The sequence below is a fragment of the Chlorocebus sabaeus genome, chromosome 2, assembly GCF_047675955.1.
Source record: "Chlorocebus sabaeus isolate Y175 chromosome 2, mChlSab1.0.hap1, whole genome shotgun sequence".
Classification (NCBI taxonomy): domain Eukaryota; kingdom Metazoa; phylum Chordata; class Mammalia; order Primates; family Cercopithecidae; genus Chlorocebus; species Chlorocebus sabaeus.
In genome coordinates this window covers 27,041,190-27,064,196 of record NC_132905.1, presented here as the reverse complement: position 1 = coordinate 27,064,196, position 23,007 = coordinate 27,041,190, and the positions used below count along the sequence as shown (strand labels likewise).

Genomic DNA, 23,007 nt, shown 5'->3' with positions numbered 1-23,007 from the left:
AAGCTGGAATTAGTCTTACTATGTTGGCCAAACTAGCTTCCCAAGTAGCTGGGACTACAGGTGTGTGCCACTGTGCCTGACTGTTATACATAATTTTTAATAGGTACTTCAATATGGTTTTAGGTCAATATATTTTGTGATTGAAATGGTATAGTAAAACTTGCCAGATGAACATCCACTATCTTGAGAATTCTGAATATACTAAAAATAGAATGGAATAAGAAATCTAATTTTAAAAAGACATTTGAAAAAATAACAGTATTATACATACTCAAAAATATTTGTAAGTTGGTCACTTGGTGCATTTTTCAGACCAGCCACAATACTCTGTAACCGGCTGACACTTTGGGTGGCTGATGCAACGGGAGTAATGACTGCTTCTTTTTCTCGTAAATATCTGCGTCCTGTCAGAGGGGTAGAAGGTGCAAATGACCTTTTCTGTCAGAAAAGAAAAATCTGTGAGTTTTTAAAAGTTACCATCTTCCTTATTATGTGTTTAATTCAGTGCATTTACCATCTTCTCTACTCATATTTAAAATATGCATGAAATGTTTAAGAATACTATGCTAATAACATCCTTATATTTGAAAAACACTTTTTTAAAGCACTTTCTACCTATAATTTCATTTAATCTTCACACTACTGATTTGAAAGATAATGTATACATACTTTAATTTTATATATGAGGAAACAGGAACAGAGAAATTTAAAAACTTGTTTCAGTTGACTAAGTTAATGTCAAAGCTTGGACTAAAACTTAGGTTTTACTATGTTCTAGACAAGTGAATTTTCCATTAGATCTCTTCCTCCAACCCATTTTACACATAAATACAGGTTAAGCCTTGGCCATTAACAATCAAGTCCAGAGTTTTATGGCTGAAGTTACAGAAAAACACAGTTTGTATCATGGGTAGGAAAGCAAGCTAAAATTTAAAGCAACGTAACAGAGGCTAAGTTGAAGCAAAGAAAGAACAGTAAGAAAGGAAAACTTCCTCTTCATGCCAAAAGACATATACTCTACTAATAAACCCAGGCATGCTGGAAAATGGATATAAAATATGAAAATAGTAAGAAATAAGGTAAAAATACTAAATGCCAGTTTTAAAAATTACCTTTTAAAGCTTTCATGGGAAATATGAATTAGTAGAAGAAACTCAAGATTTAACTTGAAAGATGCTTCTGCTGTTAGTAGAATCAGACACACAGAGAAAAAGATCATTCAAGATTGAGGCCAGGCTAGGTTATATTACTTTTTCAAAGTGTTGTTGAAGGTTATACTCCATATTAGCCTGTGCGGTCAGTTTCCCTAATGGGGTGTCACCAGTGAACTTTCGAGGTGTTCCAATTTCCTCTTCTGCGTCTGCCCCCAAAAAGATCCTCTCATCAAAATCACCAACAGTTAGAACATACTCTTCATACTCCTTATTCACTGCTTTGCTGCCAAGAGAATTATTATAAGCTGTAATACTAAGTTACACAATGGATTTATTTTGACTTGAAGATAGATTTAGTGTTTACAGCTTAGAAAATCTGACAACTTTCTAATTTTTATTAACTCTGCCCATCTAACAATATCAGAGGGTCCTACCTGATTATGGACATTCTTCACATTCATACAACCAATAAATTACTTTGAAAAGTGAGAGACTACATATACTTAATCTGAAAACTAGTTGAATCTAATTATGAAAATGGTTTCTGATCACTAAGGAAACAATAGTGGCTTTGAAATATGGCAGTTGGAGGTTGCAGTGAGCCAAGATTGCGCCACTGCCCTCCAGCCTGGCAACAGAGCAAGACTCCGTCTCAAAAAACAAAAGGGCCAGGCGTGGTGGCTCACGCCTGTAATCCCAGCATTTTGGGAAGCCGAGGTGGGCAGATCATGAGGTCAGGAGATCGAGACCATCCTGGCTAACATGGTGAAGTCCCATCTCTACTAAAAATACAAAAAATTAGCCAGGTGTGGTGGCAGGCGCCTGTTGTCCCAGCTACTCAGGAGGGTGAGGTAAGAGAATGGCCTGAACCTGGGAGGTGGAGCTTGCAGTGAGCCAAGATCGCGTCACTGCACTCCAGCCTGGGCAACAGAGCGAGATTCCGTCTCAGAAAAAAAAAAATATATATATGGGTACTGCCAACATGTGATTAGTGAAAGAATGTAAAGTGAAATACAGAGTCATTGGGTCCATTTATTAGTTTCTCAAGAGAACAGCTGTTTTTTGTTTGTTTGTTTGTTTTTAAGACAGAGTCTCACTCTGTCACCCAGGCTGGAATGCAGTGATGCGATCTTGGCTCACTGCAGCCTCTACCTCCCAGGTTTAAGCAATTCTCCTGCCTTAGCCTCCTGAGTAGCTGGGACTACAGGCTTGCACCACCATGCCCGGCTAGTTTTTGTACTTCTAGTAGAGATGGGGTTTCACCACATTGGCCAGGATAGTCTCGATCTCCTGACCTTGTGATATGCCCACCTCAGTCTCCCAAAGTGCTAGGATTACAGGTGTGAGCCACCGCACGCCTGGCCGAGTAGCTGTTTTAAATGCCAATTGGCTGGGTGTGGTGGGTCATGCCTGTAATCCTAGCACTTTGGGAGGCTATGGTGAGAGGATTGCTTGAGGCCAGGAATTCGAGGCCAGCCTGGGCAACAGTGTCCCATCTCTAAAAAAATAAAAATAGGCCGGGCGCGGTGGCTCAAGCCTGTAATCCCAGCACTTTGGGAGGCCGAGACGGGCGGATCACGAGGTCAGGAGATCAAGACTATCCTGGCTGACCCGGTAAAACCCCGTCTCTACTAAAAAATACAACAATCTAGCCGGGCGAGGTGGCGGGCGCCTGTAGTCCCAGCTACTCGGGAGTCTTGAGGCAGGAGAATGGCGTGAACCCGGGAGGCGGAGCTTGCAGTGAGCTGAGATCCGGCCACTGCACTCCAGCCTGGGCGACAGAGCGAGACTCCGCCTCAAAAAATAAATAAATAAATAAAAATAAAAATAAAAATAAATACGTAAGTGTCAATGATTTTTTTTTTTTTTTTTTTTTTGGAGATGGAATCTCACTCTGTCACCTAGGCTAGAGTGCAATGGTGTGATCTCAGCTCACTGCAACCTCTGCCTCTTGGATTCAAGTGATTCTCCTGCCTCAGTCTCCCAAGCAGCTGGGATTACAGGTGCCACCACACCCAGATAATTTTTGTATTTTTAGTAGAGATGGGGTTTCACCATGTTGGCCAGGCTGATCTCAAACTCCTGACCTCAAGTGATCAGCCCACCCCGGCCTCCCAGTGTTGGGATTACAGGCGTGAGCCACCATGCCCGGCCTCTTTCTTTTTTTCTTGGTTTATTTTTGGAAACACGGTCTCGCTCCGTTACCCAGGCTGAAGTGCAGTGGTGCAATCATAGCTCACTGCAACCTCAACCTCCCAGATTAAAATGATCCTTCCACCTCAGCCTCCCAAGTAGCTGGGACTACAGGCTCACGCCACTACGTCCAGCTGATTTGTGTATTTTTCGTAAAGACAGGGTTTCACCATGTTCCCCAGGCTGGTCTCCAACCTTCTGAGCTCAAGCGATCTGCCTGCCTTGGCCTTCCAAAGTGCTGGGATTACAGGTGTGAGCCACTGTGCCCAGCCTTGATTTTTATTTTTATTTTTATTTGAGATGAGTCTTGCTCTGATGCCCAGGCTGGAGTGCAGTGGTGCAATCTCAGCTCACTGCAACCTCCACCTCTTGGGTTCAAGCGATCCACCTACCTCAGCCTCCCAAGTAGCTGGGACTACAGGCATGTGCCACCATGCCCAGCTAATTTTTCTATTTTTAGTACAGACCGGGTTTCACCATTTTGGCCAAGATGATCTCAATCTCCTGACCTCGTGATTTGCCTGCCTCGGCCTCCCAAAGTGCTAGGATTAGAGGCATGAGCCACTGCGCGCCTGGCCGGGTAGCTGTTTTAAATGTCAATTCACTGGCTGTGGTGGGTCATGCCTGTAATCCTAGCACTTTGGGAGGCTATGGTGAGAGGATTGCTTGAGGCCAGGAATTCGAGATCAGCCTGGGCAACACAGTGAGATCCTGTCTCTAAAAAAATAAAAATAAAAATAAATACATAAGTGTCAATAATTTTTTTTTTTTTTCCCTGAGATGGAATCTCGCTCTGTTGCCTAGGCCAGAGTGCAGTGGCATGATCTTGACTCACTGCAACCTGTGCCTCCTGGGTTCAAGCAATTCTCCTGCCTCAGCCTCCCAAGTAGCTGGAATTACAGGTACCTGCCACCACACTCAGTTAATTTTTGTATTTTTAGTAAAGATGGGGTTTCACCATGTTGGCCAGGCTGATCTCAAACTCCTGACCTCAAGTGATCGGCCCGCCTTGGCCTCTCGAAGTGTTGGGATTATAGGCGTAAGCCACCATGCCCGGCCTCTTTCTTTTTTCCTTTTTTTTTTTTTTTGGAAATAGGGTCTCACTCTGTCACCCAGACGGAAGTGCAGTGGTGCAATCACGGCTCATTGCAACCTCAACCTCCCAGATTCAAACGATCCTCCCACCTAAGCCTCCCAAGTAGCTGGGACTACAGGCTCACACCACTACGTCCGGCTGATTTTTGTAGTTTTTGTAGAGACAGGGTTTCACCATGTTGCCCAGGTTGGTCTCCAACTTTCTGAGCTCAAGCAATCTGCCTGCCTTGGCCTTCCAAAGTGCTGGAATTACAGGTGTGGGCCACTGTGCCCAGCCTTGATTTCTTAAAATAAATGTATTTAAAGCCAACAAGTCTTAGTGACAATACCCATTCAATGCCACTAAAGGAGAGAGAACTTGAATTTGGAGGTCTTACTTTGATATAATGTTATGCTTAACAAATTTCAACAAATCAACAAATATGACAGCTTGTGATATGCCAGGCACCACTAGTACCAGATATTTACCTATTATCAGTAAAACTTGAAAGGTCCAGGAGGCATTCTCCTTTTAATATCTGTGAAGAAAAAATTATTTTGGGACACCATATAATTAAGCATATTAATACACACACAAACATGAAATTTATCTAAATTTCCATATTGTTATAACACACACACAAAACAGAATAATTGAATATTTCTTTCAGACTAGGATAAACTATTTAGCATGCAAATAACATTAAAAAAAAATTTTTTTTTTTTTGAGACAGGGTTTGGTTCTGTCACCAGGCCTGGAGTGCAGTGGTACCATCATGGCTCACTGCAGCCTCAGCCTGCCAAGTAGCTGGGACTACAAGCGTGCACCACCACACTCTACTAATTTTTGTATTGTTTGTAGACACGAGGTTTTGCCATGTTGCCCAGGCTCGTCTGGAACTCTTGGGCTCAAGCAATCCACCTGCCTTGGCCTCCCAAGGTGTTGGCATTACAGGTGTGAGCCACCTCGCCCAGTCCCTGGGATCCTTTAAAAAAAGTTTACTTTGCTAGAGATGTTTAGCATACAGACAATGGGCCATAATATAGATATCTGAGGAACACAAGACTGAACACAAAAGTTTGCATAAAAGAAGAAGAAACCAGTAAGGGAAGAATTTATGCTTAAAGAAAAATCTCTTAATATTTGAAAAGTGGGATATGTAATCCAAACCCCTCCTTTTACCAAAGAGAAATCTTGAGGCCTAACTACATTTAATGGCTTGATGTTGGGGAAGTAAGAAATTGAGATCCAGAGGAACAAGCCAATTCATAAATGTAGAAATAGCTAAGTTAATTACTAAGGAGAAAATGTCCAGAATGCACACAGATAGCTTACAAGTGGCTACAAAATTATCATGGATTTTCTGCTCGATTTACATGGAATTAAAACTGTGGTTGTTATACATCATCCTACTTTTAGTCAACAGTCAGCAGTTATTCAAATTGTGGCAGTAAATTAGTCAGCTTATTCTGACTTCCTGTTTTTCCTAATTCTTTGTCAGCCCTACTCCGATGTTCTGTTCTTTACAATTCTTTATCAGTACCTCCTACACAGTCCCTGATAGCTGGGACTACGGTTGCCTCTGACAGTATGTTTACCTAACAGAACATATAGTTGGTCACATTTTTCAACAGCTCTCTTTCTCACATCACACAAGATCATAAGGAAATTCCGAATCACAGTAGAGGCTAAAGCCTGGGAATCCTGACCCTAAGTTCTATAATGCTGAGAACTTGCTTAAAACTTTTTTTTCTTCTGACATTACTGCTGACCTGTAAACATCTCAGTCATCTAATTACAAGTACAGTACCTTCCTGTCAAAGAGTTTTGAAATATATGGCTTAAAGTAGTGCTCCTTTATTCCTTTTGCTTCTACTAGAAGTCCATCATGCAGTTCACACAGTACAGCAATGATGCAGGGCGGCTCTTCAGAGGCCCTAAAGTCAGCAGTATGAAAATCAGACGGTAAACCTAGTTTGACAGTGTAGGAAGAGCAGAGGGAAAAAAAAATATGGTCAACTTTCAAAAATCTTTTTCCAAAAACTGATAATCAGTTTTCAAAAATAAATAAAAGGTCTTACCTTTAAATGATGGATTTAGCAAGTCTTGTCTATTTGGGCACATAATCGCATTGGCAAAAATCAGATCCAAGCAGCACAGAAGTAAATGATAAGAGTTTACTAAGTCATCCCCAATCATCCGAAAATTACCTTTATAAGGGGGGGAAAAAAAGACACAAAAACCAGAAACCTCTCATGTCAAATAGCACCAAGTTCCCACCGTAGAAATGTAAGACCACTGAAAGTGTCATCTTACCCTTAGTATAAACAAAAAGTGTCCAACAGAAATTAAACAGATCCTTAACACTGCAAGGAATCCTCCTAAAAAGGGAAAAAAATTACTTTTTGTCTGACTAGCTTGCTAAACATCATGTAAACTGAAATAGTAAATATAAATATCAAATAGATCAAATTACACATGAAATTCCATTCATGAAGAAAAGTTATCTACTATTTATGAAATGGACTTAAGTAAGCCTTTACAATCTACATAAAATAATCAGAACATAGGGCCAGGTGCGGTGGCTCACGTCTGTAATCCCAGCACTTTGGGAGGTCGAGGTGGGTGGGTCACCTGAGGTTATGAGTTGGAGACCATCTTGGCCAACACGGTGAAACCCCCTCTCTACTAAAAATACAAAAAATCAGCCAGACAGGGTGGTGCACACCTGTGATCCCAGCTACTCAGGAGGCTGAGGTAGGAGAATTGCTTGAACCTGGGAGACAGAGGTTGCAGTGAGCTGAGATCACGACACTGCACTCCAGCCTGGGCAGCAGAGCGAGACTCCATCTCAAAAAAAAAAAAAAAAAGAAAAAGAAAAATAAGTAGAAGTATTATTCTGCAAATATGGATAATTGTACATGGATTTAAAAAGAAAATAATTAAGCTCTTTGCAGGAATACTTTTCATAAAAAACAGACTTTCAAAAAAGTACATTCTCTTAGTTTGTATCATAATCTTTTTGTCAATTACGTAAGGATTAAGGGCTCACCTCTGCTTCCGGCTTCGTGGTAACTTTGGTGGTTCTTCATATGGATTTTGAAATATATCTAAAAAAATTGGCTCATATTTTTTGAATATTACAGTAGACACCTCAAAATTTCTCTCTAGCCTTTCTATACGTTCACGAAATTCTTGTGGTAGATTTGACATGTCCATCCACTTCTTCATTTTACTAAAAAATTGTATTAAACTAAAAAAAAAAAGGGAGGAGAAAAAAGTCACCTTTAAAATTCATTTATATAATGGATTGAAAGGAAATATTCTATTCACGACTAAGATTCTTTATTAAAAAGCCAGACCTCCCAGGCAACATAGTAAGACCCCAACTCTACAAAAATTAAAAAAATTATCTGGGTGTGGTGGCACGTGCCTGTAGCTCCAGTGACTCGGGAGGCTGAGGTGGGAGAATTGCTTGAGTCTAGGATGTCGAGGCTGCAGTGAGCCTCGATCATGCACTCCAGCCTGGGTCACAAAGCAAGACACTGTCTCACATGAACAAAGAACAAACACCATCCCTCAAGCCTAAATTTAATTTTAAAAAAATCCTCATTATGAAACCACTTTGGTTCCCAGGATCACCAGGAGAATACAGGTTATTAATTAGTGGTCATCACATAGAGCGTTACTTCTATGGAGGGAGCAAGAGCGCCTATCTACTTCCTTTATTCTCTATATTACCTAGACAGTATTCTGCATAAAATTTACAAAGTTAATGTTAGTTAACAGATTGATAGGTTATAAAATTAGTTTGAGGGAAAACAGAAGTCTCCCAAATGGAAAGACAATTTCATTTTCCAAATGGGAATTTGATTATGAAGCACCAGATTGTTATAGGTTAGGAGTAAAACTCAAGAGTTTCAGTTCCAATGCATAGTTCCACCACCAAAAGTAAAGGTAGCACATACTCAGAAAAAAACTTAATAGCTCTGCTGCCCAGGCTGGAGTGCAGTGGCACCATCTTGGTTCACTGCAACTTCCATCTCCTGTGTTCAGGCAAGCCACCGCGCCCAGCCCAATTCTGGGTATATTTTTTTATGTCTGTATGTTAGTGTGGTCTTAGATAGAAAACTTGCAATGTCAAAGCTCACTTAATTAAAGGTCTAGCAATATATACAGAATAATACTTGTAATTTTTTTTTTTTTTTTTGAGATGGAGTCTCACTCTGTCACCCAGGCTGGAGTGTAGTGGCATGATCTTGGCTCACTGCAACCTCTGCCTCCCAGCTTCAAGCAATTTTCCTGCCTCCACTTCCTGAAAGCTGGGACTACAGGCGCACACCACCATGCCCGGCTAATTTTTGTATTTTTAGTAGACGAGGTTTCACCATGTTGGCCAGGATGGTCTTGAACTCCTGACCTCAGATGATCCAACTGCCTCAGCCTCCCAAAGTGCTGGGATTACAGGCGTGAGCCACCGCACCCGGCCCTATGTTCTGATTATTTCATGTAGATTGGAAAGCCTTACTTAAGTCCATTTTGCCCAGCCAATACTTATAATTTCTTTTTAAGGTGACAGAAGACATTAACAGAAAATTATCCAATGCTATGTAATATGGTTTGGAAGTTTTGTCCCCTCCAAATCTCATGTTGCAATGTAATTTCCTTGGCTGGGCATGGTAGCTGATGCCTGTAATCCCAACACTTTGGGAGGGTGAGGCTGGAGGATCATCTGAGTCCACCAGTTTGAGACCAGCTTGGGCAACACAGTGAGACCTCGTCCCTACAAAAAATGTAAAAGTTAGCAAAACATGGTGGTGTGTGCCTGTGGGCCCAGCTACTCAGGAAGCTGAGGCAGGAGGATCACTTGAGCCTGAGGGGTTGAAGCTGCAGTGAGTCATGAACATGCTATTGCCTGGGCAAGAGAGTAAAAGACTTTCAAAAAAATAAAAAAGAGGCCGGGCGCAGTGGCTCACGCCTGTAATCCCAGCACTTTGGGAGGCCGAGGTGGGTGGATCACGAGGTCAGGAGATTGAGACTATCCTGGCTAACAAGGTGAAACCCTGTTTCTACTAAAAATTAGCTGGGCGTGGTGGTGTGAGCCTATAGTCCCAGCTACTCAGGAGGTTGAGGCAGGAGAATGGCGTAAACCCAGGAGGCGGAGGTTGCAGTGAGCCGAGATTGTGCCACTGCACTCCAGCCTGGGCGACAGAGCAAGACTCCATCTCAAAAAATAAATAAATAAATAAAAATAAAATAAAATAAAATAAAAAAGAAAAGTGACCTCCAATGTTGGAGGTGGGCCTAGTGGGAGGTGTCTGGGTCATCACAGCAGATCCCTCATGAATGGCTTGGTGCTGTCCTCATGGTAATGAGTTTAGTTGTCACTCACCTGAGACCTTGCTATTTAAAAGTGTGGCACTTCCCACCCTCAATTGCTCCTGCTCTCATCATGTAATGTGCCTCCTCCCCCTTCACCTTCCACCATGACTGTAAACTTCCTGAGGCCCTCACCAGGAGCAGATGCCAGCCCCATGCTTCCTACACGGCCTGCAGAACCCTGGGCCAATTAAATCTCTTTCTTTAAATAAGTCACTTAGCCTCGGGTATTCCTTCATAGCAATGTAAAATGTCCTAATACAGCATTCAAACTCTGGACATGCTGATTAAAATCTGACACTCTTAAGAACCTCATTAAAAGATTCTTATCAATAGCAGCAAAACATTCGTCAGATTACTAAACATTTTTTTGGCTTACAAAAAATTATGCTCCCTTACAAAGGACTTTAAAAATGTTGTTTTTTGGCCAGCGCAGTGGCTCACACCTGTAATCCCAGCACTTTGGGAGGCCAAGGCAGGTGGACGACCTGAGTTCAGGAGCTTGAGACCAGCCTGACCAACATGGAGAAACCCTGTCTCTACTAAAAACACAAAATTAGCCAGGCGTGGTGGTGCATGCCTGTAGTCCCAGCTACTCGGGAGGCTGAGACAGGAGAATTGCTTGAACCTGGGAGGCGAAGTTGCGATGAGCCGAGATCGCACCATTGCACTCCAGCCTGGGCAACAAGAGCGAAACTCCGTCTTAAAAAAAAAAAAATTGTTTTTATATTTGGATGATCACATTTTGCATGTGAAACCCTTTGCTTTGAGGACATTTCCACTTTTGAACCCTGTCTACCACTAGACAGATCAGCTTTACTGGAAGCTAGGATGAAGGCATATAATCATATTCTTTGTCAGATACATCTGCCTGAGATTTTGAATCTGAAGCTGGTGGTGCAGAGAAGTGAAGAAGTGGTAATTTCTTACAGCAGGATCAAGCTCCCGGCACAAATAAAGTGGCAATGTCCAGGGACAGCATTGCTAGCTATGCAAACTGTGTCCTTGCTAGATGGATTCTGTGATACGGTTTTTGGCTGTGTGGCCACCCTCCTTTCGTTCCTGGCCTTTTCTAAGCCTAGTTTTCTTAAGTCATCCTAAAGATTTTATCACCTATCCAATACTTCTTTTAAGTCAGCCGAAGTTGATAAGTGATATCTTTTATTTTTTTGAGATAGGGTCCTGCTCTGTCACTCAGGCTGGAGTACAGCGGTGTGATCGTGGCTCACTGCAGGCTCAACTTCCCAGGCTCAAGTAATCAATCCTCCCGCTCCAGCCTCCCAAGTAGCTGGGACAACAGGTATGTGCCCCCATACCCAGCTAATTTAAAAATGTTTTTTAGAGACAGGGGTCTCACCTTTTGTTGCCTAGACTGATACCCGCTTTTTATAAACAAGAGCCTTGACTACTACACCATCATATCATCTATTGCACATACTGCTCTCCCAAGAATGGTTTTCCTAACCTGGAACAAAATGCATCAGAATGTTTGAAAACAAAAAAACCTTATAGCACTGCTATAACTTAAACCATGATTACAGGTTTTAAAACTAAAATAAGAAGCAAAGTAAACTTCACAGCTTTCAATTCATTGGGATTCTGTTATAAAGAATATGATACTGCTGGGTGTGGTGGCTCATACCTATAATCCCAGCACTTTGGGTGACTGAGGTGGGAGGATTGCTTGAGCCCAGGAGTTTGAGACCAGCCTGGGCAACATAGTGGGACCTCATCTCTCCAAAATATTGAAAAATTAACTAGACTTGGTAGTGTGCACCTATAGTCCCAGCTACTCAAGAGGCTGCGGTGGGAAGATTGCTTGAGCCCAGGAGGTCAAGGCTGCAGTGAGCTGTAATCACATCACTGAACTCCAGCCTGGATGACAGAGCGATGATTATAGGTGTGAGCCACCATGACTGGCTCACAGTGAACTTGCAAAATAAGTTTTTTTTTTTTTTTTTTGAGACGGAGTCTCGCTCTGTCGCCCAGGCTGGAGTGCAGTGGCCAGATCTCAGCTCACTGCAAGCTCCGCCTCCCGGGTTTACGCCATTCTCCTGCCTCAGCCTCCGGAGTAGCTGGGACTACAGGCGCCTGCCACCTCGCCCGGCTAGTTTTTTTTTTTTTTGTATTTTTAGTAGAGATGGGGTTTCACCGTGTTAGCCAGGATGGTCTCGATCTCCTGACCTCGTGATCCGCCCGTCTCGGCCTCCCACAGTGCTGGGATTACAGGCTTGAGCCACCGCGCCCGGCCGCAAAATAAGTTTTAGTAATATATTTGGCCTGATTATTTGCATAGGGGGCAATAAGAATAGTGAGTGGCCACCTAGGCTCTTTTAAGTTGGTTTTGTTGGAACATTCATAAGGAATTTTGGATTAGACTTTTAAAAGCCTTAAGGCTAAGAAGACAAGCCAAGGATCCATCATCAGACTGTTCCCATAATACCTGTATGCATTGGGTGAAATCCTCTCTTCCTGAAGTCCCCAAAATATCTTGAGGTTCCTGGGCTTGTGAGAAAGTGACATTTTTTACTTATTGCAAGGTCAGGGACCTTGTTAGGGAATCTTTGAACAATAATGATTGCTCAAGGAATTGCTTTGATCAAAGGGACAGTCATGTAGTCTGAAACAGGTTCCAGGACCACTTCTCTCTTGTTTAAAATTCAGCTTTGGTCCTTTGTAATATTACCCCCTCCATGGGACTCAACTTCTTAGGAATGAACCTTCCTAATGATGTGAGATATTGACCTAAATATGACCCAAATACATGATTGTTCTGCAATGGTGAGTCAATCTTCCCAATCTTTTTTATCAGCTCTATAAAGTAAACCTTGGCTGGTGCAGTGGCTCACACCTGTAATCCCAGTGCTTTAGTGCTTTAGGAGGCAAAGGCAGGAGGATCTCCTGAAGCCAGAAGTTCAAGACCAACCTGGGCAACACAGCCAGACCCAGTCTCTAAGAAAAAACAAAAAACAAAACAAAACAAAACAAAAAATTAGCCAGGCACGGTGGAGTGCACCTACAGCCCCAGTTACTTAGGTCACTGAGTCAAGAGGACAACTTGACCCCCAGAGTTTGAGGCTGTAGTGAGCTATGATCATGCCATTGCACTCCAGCCTGAGCAACAGAGTAAAAGCCTGTCTCTAAAAAAACAAAAACAACCTCAATGTTTTAAAGCAGTCTGGTTATATCTGAAAATATGCCATTCCAATAAAAGTCTAGGTAAAATAACCAGTGTCTATGATTGTGTCCTTAAAAGCAGAACTTTAATTCCAGCTCCATCAAGTGTGGAATTGGTTGCTTGAATAAAGTATGAATCTCAAACCAAAATTAGGAAGATGCGAAACCTGAGAGGAGACTCACCAGAGACCCCTGCTGGCTCAGTGAGATTGGGTGATAGGTACCAAGGCTCCAACTATAATATCAGCAAATGGAGGCTCGCTTCAGGTTCCTTCATGGTTGCCAAAATGTCAAGCAGCCACTAGACAACAGCACAGAGCATGTGTCTCTCTGCGGGAGGAGCCTGTGAGGCTGGGCCAGGATTATAAGGTTTCTGCTTCACGAAGGGACAACGCAGAGGCCCAGGAACAAAAATACCAGAACCAGAAACCCCAGGGACCTGCATACCTCCTTCTTTTCCTCCTCCTCAGGCTAGGGCCAGCCATCCCTCCTGCTGGTGCTGACAGAGTCAGCCCTGTACCTCAGTGGAGCAGAGCACAGCATAGTTCACTGAGGCAGAGCTGGGCTGGACTAACAGCTAAACGGCTGAGTTACCATTTAATGTGTATAGTTTGGGAAGATAAGAAAGTTCGGGAGATGGTGGTAGTGATGGTTGAACAATGTGAAGGTGAAGGTATATAATGTCACTGAACTTAAAAATTGTCAATTTTATGAATTTTATGATATATATTTTACCCTGCTGCCAACACCACACACACACATGCACACACTCTCACTCTCTCTCTCTCTAGAGTTTACCCTCCATATCTGTGAGTTCCAAATAAATGGATGCAACCAACTACACATCAAAAATATTTGGAAAAAAAGGATGATTGTGTCCGTATTGAACATATACCAACTTCATTTCTTGTGATTATTCCCTAAAGGATACAGTGTAACAACTACTTACATAGTATTTACATTGTATTAGGTACAAATAATCTAGAGATGGGACCAGGTATGGTGGTTCACACCTGTAATCCCTGCACTTTGGGAGGTAAAGGCGGGCGGATCACTTGAGCTCAGGACTTCAAGACCAGCCTGGGGAACATGGTGAAACCCCATCTCTAAAAAAAAAAAAACAGAGCTACAAAAATTAGCTGGGCATGGTGGCACATACCTGTAGTCCCAGCTACTCGGGAGGGTGAGGTGGGAGGATTGCTTGAATGTGGAAGGCAGAGGTAGAAGGGAGCTGAGATCATGTTACTGTACTCTAGCCTGGGCAACAGAGTAAGACCCTGACTCAAATAATAATAATAATAATAAAAGTTTAAAAATTATATTTAAATTGAAATTTTGAAAACAGCCCAAATTATTATAAGTCAAAACAAATAAAATCATTTGAAATTTTTATTTCTCTGAATGAACACATTGATGCTGGGTAACTGCTCTTTTAGCATTAAAAATTTGACACTTAAAAATGTTTTGGGGGAGGCTGGGTGCGGTGGCTCATGCCTGTAATCTTAACACTTTGGGAGGCTGAGGTGGGTGGATCACTTGAGGCCAAGAGTTTGAGACCAGCTTGGCCAAAATGGTGAAACACTGTCTCAACTAAAAATACAAAAATTACCTGAGCGTGGTGAAATGCGCCTGTAGTCCCAGCTACTTGGGAAGCTGAGGTGGGAGGATCGCTTGAGCCCAGAAGGTGGAGGTTGCAAGTGAGCCGAGATCATGACACTGCACTCCAGCCTGGGTGACAAAGTGAGACCCTGTCTCAAAAAACACAAACAAAAAATAAAAAAGATAAAAACAGGCTGGGCACGGTGGCTCACGCCTGTAATCCCGACACTCTGGGAGGCTGAGGTGGGCAGATCACGAGGTTAGGAGTTCAAGATCAGCCTTGCCAAAATAGTGAAACCCTGTCTCTATTAAAAATACAAAAATTAGCCGGGTGTGGTGGCACACGCCTGTAGTCCCAGCTACTGGGGAGGATGAGGCAGGAGAATCACTTGAACCCAGGAAGCAAAGGCTGCAGTGAGCAGCGACTGTGCCATTGCACTCCAGCCTGGGCAATACAGTGAGATTCTATCTCAAAAATAAATAAAAGATAAAAATATTTTGGGGGAAAAGGACTTTGAGAATATCAATCTACATTTTAAAAAGACTTAAGGGTTGTTTTCTTTTTTCATAAGTTTGTAACTATTTTTAATGGATTTTTTTTTTTTTTTTGAGAGTAGGTCTTGCTTTACCAGCCTGGCTGGAGTAGAGTGGCATGATCATAACTCACTGCAGCCTCCACCTCCTGGGTTCAAGTGATTCTCCCACCTCAGCCTCCCAAGTAGCTGGGATTACAGGCATGCACCACCATGTCTGGCTAATTTTTGTATTTTTTGTAGAGACAGGGTATCACCCTGTTGCCCAGGCTGGTCTTGAACTCTTGGGTTCAAGAGATCTGCCCACCTCAGCCTCCCAAAGTGCTGGGATTACAAGTGTGTGCCACTGAGCCTGACCAAAAAAGACATATCTTTTGACCCTTTTTTAGGAATCATACATATTTTTGGAATTTATCAGAAATATCACCTTTACAATGATGTTTATTTGTCTGCAACTACAAAGGACTGGATACAATCGAAATGGCCATAAGACATGGCTAAATATATGAAAGATCCTTATATCCTAAAATATCCTAGAATAGTTAAAAAAAAATTAATGAGGTAGAACTACATATGCTGATATAGAAGAATTTCCAAAATATAAAGAAAAATAACTGTAATATTTTTTATTACATAAAAAATAACATATAATATATGTAACACATATAGTATAATTTCATTTATGTTTTAAAAAGAAAAAACACCAGCCTGGGCAACATGGTGAGACCCCTCTCTCTACAAAAAATATAAAATTTGCCAAGCATGGTGGCGTACACCGGTGGTCCCAGCTACTCGGGAGGCTGAAGAAAGGGATCGCTTGAGCCTGTGAGGTCTAGGCTGCAGTGAGCTGTGATCACACCACTATACTCCATCCTGAGTGACAGAGCAAGACTCTGTCTCAAAAAATTAAAGAGAAAAGACAATAAAAAGAAAAAATATCAAAAAACAGGTTTATATGTTTGTACATAAGAAGGTTTTTTATTTTTTATTTTTTTGAGGCAGAGTTTTGCTCTTGTTGTCCAAGCTGGAGTGCAATAGCACAATCTCGGTTCACTGCAACCTCCACCTCCCAGATTCAAGAAATTCTCCTGCCTCAGCCTCCCAAGTAGCTGGAATTACAGGTGTGCCCCACCACGCTTGACTAAGTTTTTGTATTTTTATAGAAAAAAGGTTTCACCATGTTAGCCAGGCTGATCTTGAACTCCTGACCCCAGGTGATCCGCCCGTCTAAGCCTCCCAAAGTGCTGGGATTACATGCGTGAGCTACTGCGCCCAGCCAGAAGAAATTATTAATAATGGTTAATTATGGAGAGTGCCAAAAGGAGACACCTTCCTCCCTCCCTCCCTCCCTCCCTCCCTCCCTCCTTTCCTTCCTTTCTTTCTTTCAGATGGAGTTTCACTCTTGTCACCCACACTGGAGTACAATGGCATGATCTCTGCTTACTGCAACCTCCGTTTCCTGGGTTCAAGCGATTCTCCTCCCTCAGCCTCCCCAGTAGCTGGGATTACAGGCGCCCACTACCACGCCCAGCTAACTTTTTTGTATTTTTAGTAAAGATGGTGTTTCATCATGTTGGCTAGGCTGGTCTTGAACTCCTGACCTCAGGTGATCTGCCCGCCTCAGCCTCCCAAAGTGCTGGGATTACAGGTGTGAGACACTATGCATGGCCAAGGAGACTCCTTTCTACTTATAAGCCTTCTGTATTATTTAAAAATTTTGAAAATACATTTGTGTGTGTGTGTGTGTGTGTGTGTGTGCGCGGTAAAACATACATAACAAACAACTTTTACCATTGCAACCATTGTTAAGTCTATAGTTCAGTAGCATTAAGTACATTCACATTGTGCAATCATCACTACCATCTATCCCCAGAGTTTGTTTCATTATTTGAAATTTGATTTTTTTTTTTTTTTTTTTTTGAGACGTAGTCTCGCTGTTGCCCAGGCTGGAGTGCAGTGGCGCGATCCTGGCTCACTGCAAGCTCCACCTCCTGGGTTCACACCATTCTCCCGCCTCAGCCTCCTGAGTAGGTGGGACTACAGGTGCCCACCCGGCTAATTTTGTTTTTGTATTTTTAGTAGAGACGGGGTTTCACTTATTAGCCAGGATGGTCTCAATCTCCTGACCTTGTGATCCACCTGGCTCGGTTTCCCAAAGTGCTGGGATTACAGGCATGAGCCACTGCGCCCGGCCTTGTCTTTTTATTTGAGATGGAGTCTTGCTCTGTCGCCCAGGCTGGAGTGCAGTGGTGCTATCTCAGCTCACTGCAACCTCCACCTCCAACATTCAAGTGATTCTCCTGCAAGGTACTGCTCTACAGTTTTTGTTGTAATTCTTTTTTGTTCAGTTTCCCCCAGAATTTATTATTACAAAGATTTTTGAAATTATATGAACAATGATGAGAAACATTGACAGAAAAAGATCAGATTGTTTTATACTAACAATGATAATGTCTTACTCAATTAAAAAATTAACCCCATTGATCTTCATTTACTTTTTATCGTCTCATTTTATTTTTAGAACCAAAATTGTTTAAAAACATTTTTTTTAGGCTGGACATGGTGACTCACATCTGTAGTCCCAGCACTTTGGGGGGCTGAGGCAGGTGGATCACCTGAGGTCAGGAGTTTGAAACCAGCCCGGCCAACATGGTGAAACCCTGTCTCTATTAAAAATACAAAAAATTAGCCAGGCGTGGTGGCAGATACCTGTAATCCCAGCTACTGGGGAAGCTGAGGCAGGAGAATCACTTGAACTTGGGAGTCAGAGGCTACGGTGAGCCGAGATCAGGCCATTGCACTCCAGCCTGGGCAACAAGAATAAAACTCCATCTCAAAAAAGAAAAAAAAAATTTAAATTTAGCATGAACTAAAATCTATCTGCCATTCCTGGATAGGGCTTTAAACTTTGCTCCTCTTCTATTCTGGAAACCCAGGAATAGCAAATAGACAATGACCACAAATAGTTTTGTCCCAGAAACAAAGAATATTAGCATGAATCTAAACTGGATCGCTAAATTTGTTTCGTTTCCTATCCAGCCAAATAATTCTATATGCTTGATACTAGAATAAGTAAAAGATGTATCTGAGACCCACTGAGTAGCTGCAAGGGGAAAAAAATTAATATACAGTAGAGAAATAGGACAACATCTTGACCAGATGATAAAAATTAACATCACCAATGAGATGCAGGTGGATAACATGTGCCATCATCAGATGTGATCTCCTTAGGACACAAAATCACTTATATAGTTTTCCATCAGGGAATGAATAACCTGCATCTAATCAAAAGTTAATAGGAGACAAATCCAAAATTGGGAACCATCTATTCAAAGAGGGGATGAGGGTGGGCACAGTGGCTCATGCCTGTAATCCCAGCACTTTGGGAGGCTGAGGCGGGTGGATCACAAGGTCAGGAGTTTGAGACCAGCCTGGCCAATATGGTGAAACCCCGTCTCTACCAAAAATACAAAAATTAGCTGGGTGTGGTGGCATGTGCCTATAGTCCCAGCTACTCAGGAGGCGGAGGTTGCGATGAGCTGAGATCGCACCACTGCACTCCAGCCTGGGCAACAGACTGAGACTCTGTCCCAAAAAAAAAAAAAAAAAAAAAAAAAAAGGCTGAGGCAAGAGGATCACTTGAGGTCAGGACTTTGAGACAAGCGTGAGTAACATAGTGAGACCCTGTCTCTATAAAAAGATTTTTAAATATCAGTCAGGCATGGTGGCACATGATTGTAGTTCCAGCTACTTGGGAGGCTGAAGCAGGAGGATCATTTGAGCTGAGGAGTTTGAGGCTGCAGTGAGCTAAAAAGGTGCCACTGTACTCGAGGCTTGGGCAGAGCAAGACCCGGTCTCTAAAAAATTTTTTTTAATTAAAGAAAGGGACAAAGTGATTGTGGATTATATTCCTCCAAAATGGTAATGTCATAAAAGAAAAAGAAAGGCTGTGGAAATGTTCCTAATTAAAGAAGAATAAATACACATGATAAACAAATGCAATACTTGATCCTTAAATAGAAATTGTACTTCCAGAAAAAAAAATGCTATAAAGAACATTATTGAATCAACTAACAAAACTAGAACAGAGATATCTGGTTAGATAAAATTATTTTATTAGTGTTAATTTTGCTGAAGTTGGTAACTGTACTGTAGTTATCTAAAGAAATACACAGTGAAGTATTTTGGGGTAAAAGGCTATAAATGTATGCTACTTAGATTGAAATGGTTGAGGAAAAAAAGAGGAAGGTCTAGCCGGGAAGGTTGGCTCATGCCTGTAATCCCAGTACTTAGGGAAGCCGAGGCAGGTGGATCACCTGAGGTCGGGAGTTCGAGACCAGCCCGACCAACATGGAGAAAGCCATCTCTACTAAAAATACAAAATTAGCCAGGCGTGGTGGCACATGCCTGTAATCCCAGCTACTCGGGAGGCTGAGGCAGGAGAATCGCTTGAACCCGGGAGGCAGAGGTTACGGTGAGCCAAGATTGCACCACTGCACTCTAGCCTGGGCAACAAGAGCAAAACTCCGTCTCGAAAAAAAAAAAAAGAGAGAAAGAGAGACAGATCTATATATTGAAGAAAGAAAAATCAAACGAGAAAGCAAAAGGGGTAAAATGTCAATAACAGGTGACTCTGAGTCAAGGATATATGGGTATTGTCCTTTTCTTATTTTTGCAACTTTTCTGTAAGCCTAAAATTATTTCCAAATTTTAAAAAATTAATTTTAAAAAATATAGCTAAAGATTTAACACAGAGGTTTCTAGCAGAATTTGTGAAAGGCAGAGAAAGAATATGAAAATTGGGAAAGGATTATCTATGTTATAACAAACTTAGAATTAAATGAAGTCACACAGTGGCTCACGTCTGTAATCCTATAGCACTTTGGGAGGCCAAGGTGGGCAGATCACTTGAGGTCAGGAGTTCGAGAACAGCCTGACAACATGGTGAAACCCCATCTCTACTAAAAATAATACAAAAAATTAGCTGGGCTTAGTGGTGTGTGTCTGTAATCCCAGATACTTGGGAGGCTGAGGCATGAGAATCATTTGAATCCAGGAGGCAGAGACTGCAGTAAGCCAAGACTGCGCCATTGCATTCCAGCCTGGCTGGCACAGTGAGACTCTGTCTCAAAAATAAATAAATAAATAAATAAATAAATAAATAAATAAATAAATAAAATAAAAATTAAATGAAGTCAAATGATTTCAAAACAAGAGAAAACTGATTCTAAAATTTAGAGCTTATATAACACTTAAAATCATGAAAGAGGTTTACCTTAATTTAGCTGAACGTAGTATTCTGGTAAGTGAAACACAGTTGCCTTCCATGATACCCTTTCCAACCGTGGGAATAATGCTTTTGCGGCATGCAACGTATAATGAACATGCCAACCAGTGTGTAACTTCTCCCTGGCAAGCAAAAGACAAACAGAAAAACAGATATAATATTACGTTAAAATGCTTTAATTCTGGAAAGAAGAGATGTAGAATTATCTGGTCTCGGTTTTCCTTATGTAGATAAAGGGCCAGAGAAGTGAAGATATTTGCCCAAGGTCACAAAGCTGCTAGCTGTAGTAATGGGTATAAAACTCCTTACTCTTAGTTCTGTGCTTTTACAACTATAACATGATAAATTAATATTAATCTAAAGATAAAAGCCTGACTTGGTGGCTCATGTTTATAATCCCAGTAACTCGGGAGGCTGAAGTGGGAGTATCACTTGAGGCCAGGAGTTCAAGACTAGCCAGGGCAACGTAGTGAGACCTTGACTCTAAAAACGAAAATAAAAAAATTAACCAGGCATGGTGGTGCTTGCCTGCAGTCCCAGCTACTTGGGTGGCTGAGGTAAGAGGATCGCTTAAGCTCAGGAGTGCAAGACTGCAGTGAGCTATGTTTGTGCCACTACATTCCAAGACAGGTAACTGAGCGAGATCCTGTCTCTTTAAAAAAGAAAAAAAAAAAAAGATAACTCTTTCACTTTCACCTACACTCCAAATCTAATACAGGCATATGCCACATAACATTTTGGTCAACAGTGGACCACATATACAACAGTGATCACTTAAGATTATAATACTGGCCAGGCACGGTGGCTCATGCCTGGGAGGCTGGAGCGGGTGAATCACTTGAGGCCAGAAGTTCAAGACCAGCCTGGCCAACATGGCAAAACTCCGTCTCTACTAAAAATGCAAAAATTAGCTGGGTGTAATGGCATGCACCTGTAGTCCCACCTACTCGAGAGGCTGAGGCAGGAGAATAGCTTGAACCCGGGAGGCAGAGGTTGCAGTGAGCAGAGATCGTGCCACTGCACTCTAGCCTGGGCAACATAGGGACACTCTGGCACAAAAAAAAAAAAAAAAAAAAAAAAAAAGGATTATAATACTGTATGTTCTAACTGTTCTATATATTTAAAAAATTATAATTTACTGTACCCCTTTTATGTTTAGATACATACATACTTACCATTATAGTTGCCTACAGCATTCAGTACAGAAACATGCTGAACAAATTTGCAGCCCAAGAGCAACAGGCTACATTATTCAGCCTAGGTGTGTAGTAGACTATACTATCTAGGTTTGCATAAGTATACTCTGTGAAGTTCACACAACAAAATCACCTAATGTTGCATTTCTTAGACCATGTCCCTGTCATTAAGTGAAGCATGTCTGAATTATCAGAAGAGTTCTCCTAAAATTTGTCAGCATGACTTCCTTGATTTTAAGAAACGGACTTGATGATCCTGAAGTTTCTTTCTACCATTTTTGCTTTGTTTCTCTTTAACTAGTCTGGCAGGGAAAGGCAAGAACAGAGTAAAAAGTTGTCAAGGGAGTCACACATAAAAAAATTAATACTAGGCTGGGCGTGATGGCTCACACCTGTAATCCCAGCACTTTGGGAGGCCGAGGTGGGCGGATCACAAGGTCAGGAGATCGAGACCATCCTGGCTAACACGGTGAAACCCCGTCTCTGCTAAAAATACAAAAAATGAGCCAGGCTTGGTGGCGGGTGCCTGTAGTCCAGCTACTCGGAAGGCTGAGGCAGGAGAACGGCAGGAGAAACCCAGGAGGCAGAGCTTGCAGTTAGCTGAGATCGCGCCACTGCACTCCAGCCTGAGCGACAAAGCGAGACTCCGTCTCAAAAAAAAAAAAAAAAAAAAAAAAAAAAATTAATACTAATCTCCTGCAACATAAAGGAGACTGTCATTTTTGTGAGGTAAAAATTTGGGGAATTATTTACTCCAAAACATGTCATCTTTAAAATACAGTCATATGCATTGCTTAATGACAGGGATATATTCTGAGAAATGCAACATTAGGCAATTTTGTTGTGCAAACATAGCATAGCCTACTAAACCTAGGCTATATGGTATGCTTATGGTTTCTAGGCTACAAACCTGTGGAAAATGTTACTATACTGAATACTGTTGGCAAATGTAACACAATAGTAATTACTTGTGTATCTAAACACAGAAAACATATAGTAAAAATAAAGTATGTGTGGTCCATCACTGACCGAAACGTTCTGCAGTACACGACCATAGTAAGCATGGCTCTCCATATTTGTAGATATCTCAATTTACAATGCCACAAAAAGGTGACATTTGGGAATTCAACAATTTTCTACATTTGACTTCAGACATCTCCAAGCTACAGTCAGTTCATGACTTCATTGCTGAAATACAATAGGTGAAGTTTAAGGATTAAGAATTACGGATAGGCTGGTGCGGTGCCTCACGCCTGTAATCCTAGCACTTTGGGAGGCCGAGGCAGGTGGATCACCTGAGGTCAGGAGTTCGAGAGCATCCTGGCCAACATGGCGAAACCCCGTATCTACTAAAAAACACAAAAATTAGCCAGGCATGGTGGTGCATGCCTGTAATCCCAGCTTCTCGGGAGGC

At 41.9% G+C, this 23,007-nt stretch overlaps 1 protein-coding gene across 5 annotated transcripts in view; it reads right to left on the bottom strand.

The window, feature by feature from the left end:
- LOC119619406 (retinoblastoma-like protein 1) overlaps window positions 1-23,007 on the bottom strand; it is an 87,370-nt gene that overhangs the window by 59,166 nt on the left and 5,197 nt on the right. For 2 of the 5 annotated variants that reach the window (XM_073006753.1, XM_073006760.1), the window contains exons 2-9: window positions 20,386-20,519; window positions 7,475-7,675; window positions 6,739-6,803; window positions 6,504-6,632; window positions 6,233-6,393; window positions 4,911-4,960; window positions 1,251-1,437; window positions 272-438 (exon numbers count right to left, since the gene is read on the bottom strand). In XM_073006753.1, coding sequence (XP_072862854.1) covers window positions 272-438; window positions 1,251-1,437; window positions 4,911-4,960; window positions 6,233-6,393; window positions 6,504-6,632; window positions 6,739-6,803; window positions 7,475-7,675; window positions 20,386-20,519 — 1,094 coding nt within the window. The other 3 variants (XM_073006767.1, XM_073006771.1, XM_073006772.1) reach the window with 3 other exon arrangements.